This window comes from Cryptosporidium andersoni (genome assembly GCF_001865355.1).
Source record: "Cryptosporidium andersoni isolate 30847 chromosome Unknown contig_11, whole genome shotgun sequence".
Lineage (NCBI taxonomy): Eukaryota > Apicomplexa > Conoidasida > Eucoccidiorida > Cryptosporidiidae > Cryptosporidium > Cryptosporidium andersoni.
Genome location: NW_027122890.1, coordinates 38,371 through 45,624, shown reverse-complemented (window position 1 = coordinate 45,624; position 7,254 = coordinate 38,371). Strand labels below are relative to the sequence as shown.

Sequence of the window (7,254 nt, the reverse complement as noted above, 5' to 3'; positions counted from 1 at the left end):
AAGCGAGAATCATACCCCTAGACTAATCACCCAAGCTGTCCAAGACTCCAGATTTATGAGTTATATTTATATGGAATATTATAAAATTTGCCGCTTTACAATTATTTACTAATATTAAAGATATTTATGCATTTACAATAGAATAAAATAGAGATTTATCATTAGTTTAAATATCAACCAAGTTGCAATCTGTTTTAGGTAATATGTAACATTACTATTCCTTATAACTATATAATAGAATTTATAAATCTTTATTTTACTATTTAAATAATATTATTAAGACTTATCTACTTTATTAAAATAATATATGAAGATTTTTTGTTTAGAATAATGTAATAATAAATAGGAATTATTGATAGTTATTATAACTTGCGTATTCTTAAGAAAAGATTAATTATAGTGAGTTCTTACTGAGAAATAAGTAACCTAATATTAACTTTAGTAAATATCAACATTAAAGAGTAACATCCGTCTATATTGTTGGGTGATTAGTCTAGGGGTATGATTCTCGCTTAGGGTGCGAGAGGTCCCGGGTTCGAATCCCGGATCACCCCTCTGCATGGGGATAGTTTGGATCCCTTTTTATTCCCAAATAGATAAAAATAAGGAACGGGTCCAAATATTTATTGTTCAATTCTTAAATTATTATGAAATTAAAATAAATGAGGTGACTACAATTAAATAATAAATATATATGATAATATATTGAATTTTATGAGAAAATAAATAATTATAAGAAAATGTCAAATTATAACATTTATAAAGTAAATCAAAAGATAAAAAGAAAATAGAATACTAAGTATAACATATATATATATGTGATATTTCAATTAATCTAATTTCTTTTAAATAAGATATACATCAGAAGAAATATAAAGAATATGAAGAGTACCATAATCCAAATATGTTTCCAACTATTTGTTCCACCCAAAGATTTTATTTTAGATATTGTACCTTTCAACAATATTCCGATTGATCCCACTTCATCCGTTAAACTTGAAAGTATATCATTACTTTCTTTAACATGTTGTCTCATGGCAATACTAATACTTTTTAGGTCTGAAACTTTAGCTTCTAAGTCTATCATATATTGGTCATTTTGTTCTTCTAAAATAGCCTATCAAAGAGATCATTTAGAAATTAAATTAATATTAGAATAGATAAAAATTAAGGAAAAATGGAATTTCATATGTACCTGAGTGTCTACAGTAGTATTTTTCTTACTTGATATTGTTGACCCTTTATATTTTTCTTCATCATATCTAGAATAACGACTTCTACTGCTATTTAATGTTGAAAAAAGAGCAGTTCTCTGATCTATCATTTCCACTTTCTCATTCTTTCCAATAATACTCCCCTCAATATATAATGGATAGTATTTAAAACAAAAGCGCCGAATGCCTATTTTAAAGTCTAAATAGCGTGATAAAATATTAATTTAAGGAGGAAATAAAAAGAAAAAAAACCAGCTACAATTTATTGTTATGATTAAATTTATCTAGTATTATTATAATATATATAGTACTTAAAATTACTTTATCTCCTGTTAATATCCTTATAAATATTAAATAACCTATTATATATTTATTTAATGAATAAATTATTGTTAAATATCAAGGAAAGTTATAAATTTAATCTGAATCATTGAATTGTACAGAATTCACCTCACATGAAATATTTCCAGAACCTCTCCATGAGCATCTCTTTTTTTTTGCTTTCTCTTGTCTGAAATTCTTTCCATGAACTTTCCCTAATTCTATTGCAGCTTTAGATGCAAAATCACTACTATCCTTATTATACTTTTTCATATTCCAATAAGAGTTATCTTTTAACCTTTCATCAGTAATTTTTTCATTCCATGAATCATCAATTCGACTAAACCTATTTTCTTGACTTTGTTTATTTTTATAAATGTTAGAATTGATTGTCTTTATATCCTTAACCTGTGATTTATCAATATTATGAAATTCTAATTGATTATTATCAGAAGTACAAAAATGTTCAGTATGAATATCATCACAAGTATTTAATTTCATCTTTTCACTTTTTTTACTTTTTTTATTGGAATTTTTTAAAGAATCTGTCAAGGTTGCCAAACATTGTATATCTTTTATATCTGTCTCCTTATCATGATTCTTTTTAATTTTATTTTTTTGTACTTTCTTATTTTTGAAACTTAGTATAGGATCTGATATCTTATTATTTTTATTATAAGATTGAAGTAAATCTAAAATATTAGGAAGATTATCTTCTATATCTTCAATATTATTGTTCGATATTTTGGTAAGTTTTTTGTCTATATATTTTACAGCTTTTTTTAAGCCATTTTGAATCAAGAATTTTCTTATTATAATTAGACAATAAATTGAATTACCTGACATAATTAGATATCTGATATCAGTTATAATTTTTCCTTATTATAAGGATTATTTAAGTATTTTACCTTATAATAGTTTGATGAGTAACTACCCTAGGGTAATAACTTTACAACCGCCAAAATATAAATAAAAATATCTAGATACAGATATAATAGGATGTATAAGAATATAATTATTAGTCTTAAAATATTAAATAAATCTATAAAATTTGTATAGTTTAAAGAATTGATCTCTAATATATAATACTTAATATTTTTTTATTTTTTATTTTTCTGAATAGAAGTATATAGTAATTTGTTTCTTTATAAATAGGTTTAGTATATTATTAAGATAATAATAAAAGAAAAATATTATCATAATTAATTACTTTTTAAATATTTACAAATTATTCTACTTATTTAATAATCTAAAAATTATACTTATATAAATTAGCGGCAAATAATAAGATCTAATGTTAAAACTCCATTTTACTATTAGAAAATATTTTATAGTTACCGCGGTGTCTCAAGAGACGTTTTTGTAGCGCTTAATTTTATTATTAAGACTTGAATATTTATTATTATAAATAATATATACCTTAATATTATAATACTAAGACAAGTACTGATATTTAAAAAAAATAATTAATTTATTTATAATAGTTAATAGTTAATTCCCTTTGGGATATATTTAAATCAATAAGAATAGGGATCAAATATTAATAAAATATTACCTGTGTGATTATTAGATAATTTTGAATTAAGGATGTCCTCAAAAGTTCACCAAGCTTCTTCAATTGATGTTCAAACAGAGAGGGCTTTTCAAAAACAAGAAACTATTTTTATTGGGGCAAGGAGACTTTTATCAAAAAAGTCAAATTCTAAAATCCCACGTTATTTCAAGGATCCAGGTTTAGGATTTACAGTGCCAGCAGAAGCAAAGGATGGTATTTATATTGATAAGAAATGTCCATTTACTGGTAATGTTAGTATTCGTGGACGTATCTTAAAAGGTATGTGTATCTCCACGAAAATGAAGAGAACAATAGTAGTAAGGAGGAATTATTTGAAATATGTTCCTAAATACAATCGTTTTGAAAAGAGACATAAAAATATTTCTGTTCATTGTTCACCATGCTTTGATGTTAAAGAAGGTGATATTATTACATTTGGGCAATGCCGTCCATTATCTAAGACAGTTAGATTTAATGTTTTGAAAGTAGAGAAGAATCAAATATTTGGTACAGCTCGTAAACAATTCCGACTATTCTAAAGAATTAATATAGAGTAATATTAGTGAATATCAATGATCTATTTCTTAAGGATCTTTTAAACTAGATTATTGAAGTGTCTATATATTCAATTTTGTCTGTTTTAATGTATCTTCACTTGTATATATATTTAGTGATCTCTTTCTCCTTAAATTATGTGGTTTCTTTTCATTTATCTTTAATGATGAATTTAGCAGTGATATTCCTTGTTTTTTCATAGGATCTTGATACTTACTACTTTGTAATTTGGAATTTAAGTGGTATTTATCATGTTGCTTATCAGATAACTTCAATATTTGATGACAAATATTACAATTATAAGTTTTATCTGAGTCACTTGATAATTCAATTATATCTTCTTTAATATTTGGATTTCTTTCTAATTGATTTATAATTTTTGTACTTTGTAATATATCTAATGAATTATTATCAAATTCTTGTATATTATTTTTATTTTCATTTTTATAATTTTCTATAATATTTTCATCATATCTTAATTTATTATTTGTTTTATTATTTGAAATATCAAATTGTAATATATCAAATTTACTATCATCCTTTATTAAATTATGTAATGAAACGCCAAGATACTTACAAGGAAATATATCTTTAATATAACTAGTATTTATATCAGATTCTTTTTTTTGTATATTAGAATTATTAGGTTCATAAAATCTGTTTAAAAAAATAAACTTAGCAGTTTCATATATAATATCTGTATTAGGTGTATGATCACTATAATTGATTGATTGTACTCTTGTTCTATTTTGACTTAATTTATTACGAATTGTAACTCCAACCTTAGTTGGTCGTATTTTTAATGTTTTGTATAAGTTTTTAGATCTTTCAGAAAGTTCAGATGAAAAAATATGAAGCCATTTAAATATTTCATCTAGATTATCTAAACCTGAATAAAAATTTTTAGATGATAAAATACTACGACAATGTTGAGTCTCTATAACAGCTTCTAAATCTATACCACGACAGGTATTATATAAATATTCACCATTCTTTTCACCAAATAATTTTATTAAAGTACTCTTATTATATTGTAGAAGATCTGATGACATTCTTACCATTGGAAGTTTCTCTGAAACTAACTTTCCTAACTTTCCACCTAACAATCTTAATTTCAATATTGGTAATATCCCCATATATTGATTAATCCATCGTGAAAGTAGTACAGATTGGCCATTAGGTTTTCTTAAAGAACATACCAATTTTGCAAGCATCTTATTTATAGATATACCTGCACTACAAGTATAATCAAGATCCTGCAATAATCTATTCCTAACTCTATAAATGATTGTAGCTCCTAATAATATCAATATTTCATCAAATTTTAATCCATAAATATCAAATAATGAAAATTTTCCTTTTTCATTATATGAATTAAATAATATTAAAAAAATTTTAGATCTTTCCTTTTCATTGAATAATTCAGGAAATAAATCCATCAAACATTTCATAAAATTCATCTCTTTATGATTTTTTACAATATTTAGTTTATAATTTAATATCTCCTCATCTGTTAAACATAATAAATCTTCAATACCTTTATAATCAGATCTTTCACCTTTCAAAACTAAAACAATATATTCAAGTATTAATTTTATATTTCCAGATAGATCTATATAAGCTTCATCTATTGATGAAATTTGAATTTTGCACTTTGGAATATAGTTCGCTATATTATCAAATATTTCTCTTGATGCTTCTCTATAAATTTCTAATGAAATTTTTTTAATATTGTAACTATTACGATCTTTTATTTTATCGTCATAATATGTAGTTTTTGGGATTGCTAAATCCGGATATATAGATAAGGCTTCTTGTAATTTCATACCACGTTTAATACCTCTAGCTTGTCCCGGGTAATTAACTGCTATAACTGTATTTCTTTGTAAGACTACAAGAGGTTTATCTTTAGGTATATCGCAAATTTTATGCTGCACTTGAGTAAAGAATGCATCCATGTCTATTAGTGCAATTATTCTAGGTACCATATTAGGTTTATATTGATTCACAAATTCATCTATAATATCCTCTAATAAAATATCCACATATTCTTTAGATTGTATAGTTATATTATTTGTAGTAAAATAATCATTAATTCCTAATTTTGAATTTTTTTTTTCAGGAAGTGTACCAGTATCTTCATTCTCAAGTTTCAAGTGTGTATCAGCTTCGTTGAAGTCTAAATAATTTACTACCATATATTATGAGATTTCATATTCCTTAAATTATAAAATATATAACTGAATTTATATGAATAGTGTCTATACTTGATTATACCTGGTTAATATTAAGCCTAAATATTCAATTTACTTATAAATACAAAAAGTGATTTAGACGGTATTTTATACCGCCAATTTGCGGTATCTTAATTTATTTAATATTAATACTAAAATATATAAATTAACTAGAAGCAGTCATTATATTGTAAGATATATTCCAATAATTTAAGTAACTTGACATAATGGTAGGTTTAAGCGTATAAAAAGATAAAGGAAAACTTTTGAGTTTTTGAACTAAATAAAGACCCTTTATAGCGCTATAATTTTGTCTTGTAATATTTTTGCTAATACTTATCTATAGTCATTTAACGAGATACTAAACTCAGAAGGGTTTCGTATTGATGGACGTCGTTTTAATGAGATTAGGAGAATAAGTTGTAAAATATCCAATGGAACATCAAACTTAAGTGATAGTAGTGTATACTATGAACAAGGTCAGACAAAATTGATTACATCAATTTGTGGTCCCATACCACTTCTAAATTCATCTTCACAGTCAGGTATACAACTACACTGTAACTTTAGAATGTCTCCATTTTGTACTCCAGATAGAAGAAAAAGAGGAAAGAATGATAGGTTTTGTACCGAAAATAGTTTGATTATAACAAGAACTTTTGAATCAGCTATAAGTGAGATATATGTAAGATCACAAATAATTATAAATATTAATGTCTTAGAGGCTGATGGAGGTGTGAGGTCTGCTGCGATAAATGCTACATCTCTTGCCTTAGCTAATGCAGGCATTGGTATGAAAGATCTAGTAATATCATCTACTGTTGGATTATATGGGAAAATCCCATTATATGATATTGTACAGGCAGAATTTGATGTATTAAAGACAATTATGTCTTTTGCAATTTATAGTACTGATGAATACATTGCCCCTATAACTATGGAATTAAATACAAAGATTGACGAGGATATATTAAATCTTCTACTTGAACATTCAGCAGCTGCTTGTAAATATATATCAAAGATACTAAGGAATATTCTAAGACAACATGCTATTAGGAGATATTATGCTTTTTCTTTGAAATAATTTATAAAAGATTACTTTTATACTGTTACTTGAATACCTGGTAAATTAAATTTTTCATTTTAATATTTTTGAATAATACAATAAAATTGTAAGCATATAGACAAACAAATATATATAGATTTAGAAATATTATTCTTGAACACACATTCTTTTTTTATTAAACACAATATTATATAAATATTAATGTTTAGAGCTCCCATTAACCTACCTATCAAAGTGATCTGTAATAGTTTTATTATTGTAAACTTATTCTTCTTATCCCTTGAATAATACTATATATATATATATATA

At 24.6% G+C, this 7,254-nt stretch overlaps 4 protein-coding genes across 4 annotated transcripts; 2 read left to right on the top strand and 2 right to left on the bottom strand.

The window, feature by feature from the left end:
- Window positions 1-1,631: 1,631 nt before the first annotated feature.
- Window positions 1,632-2,381, bottom strand: cand_019260 (Srp40 C-terminal domain-containing protein; the record flags this gene model as incomplete). The annotated part of the gene is made up of 1 exon (XM_067212157.1): window positions 1,632-2,381. One exon carries the CDS (start codon window positions 2,379-2,381, stop codon window positions 1,632-1,634), a length of 750 nt encoding a protein of 249 aa, XP_067067106.1.
- Window positions 2,382-3,122: 741 nt separating this feature from the next.
- Window positions 3,123-3,629, top strand: cand_019270 (40s ribosomal protein S11; the record flags this gene model as incomplete). The annotated part of the gene is made up of 1 exon (XM_067212158.1): window positions 3,123-3,629. The coding sequence occupies one exon, from the start codon at window positions 3,123-3,125 to the stop codon at window positions 3,627-3,629; it is 507 nt and encodes a 168-aa protein (XP_067067107.1).
- A 78-nt stretch (window positions 3,630-3,707) lies between these two features.
- cand_019280 (DNA polymerase ETA) lies at window positions 3,708-5,843 on the bottom strand (the record flags this gene model as incomplete). Its single annotated transcript, XM_067212159.1, has 1 exon — window positions 3,708-5,843. The coding sequence occupies one exon, from the start codon at window positions 5,841-5,843 to the stop codon at window positions 3,708-3,710; it is 2,136 nt and encodes a 711-aa protein (XP_067067108.1).
- Window positions 5,844-6,106: 263 nt separating this feature from the next.
- On the top strand, window positions 6,107-6,963 carry cand_019290 (3 exoribonuclease family protein; the record flags this gene model as incomplete). The annotated part of the gene is made up of 2 exons (XM_067212160.1): window positions 6,107-6,121; window positions 6,226-6,963. 2 exons carry the CDS (start codon window positions 6,107-6,109, stop codon window positions 6,961-6,963), a joined length of 753 nt encoding a protein of 250 aa, XP_067067109.1.
- Between the last annotated feature and the right edge of the window lie 291 nt (window positions 6,964-7,254).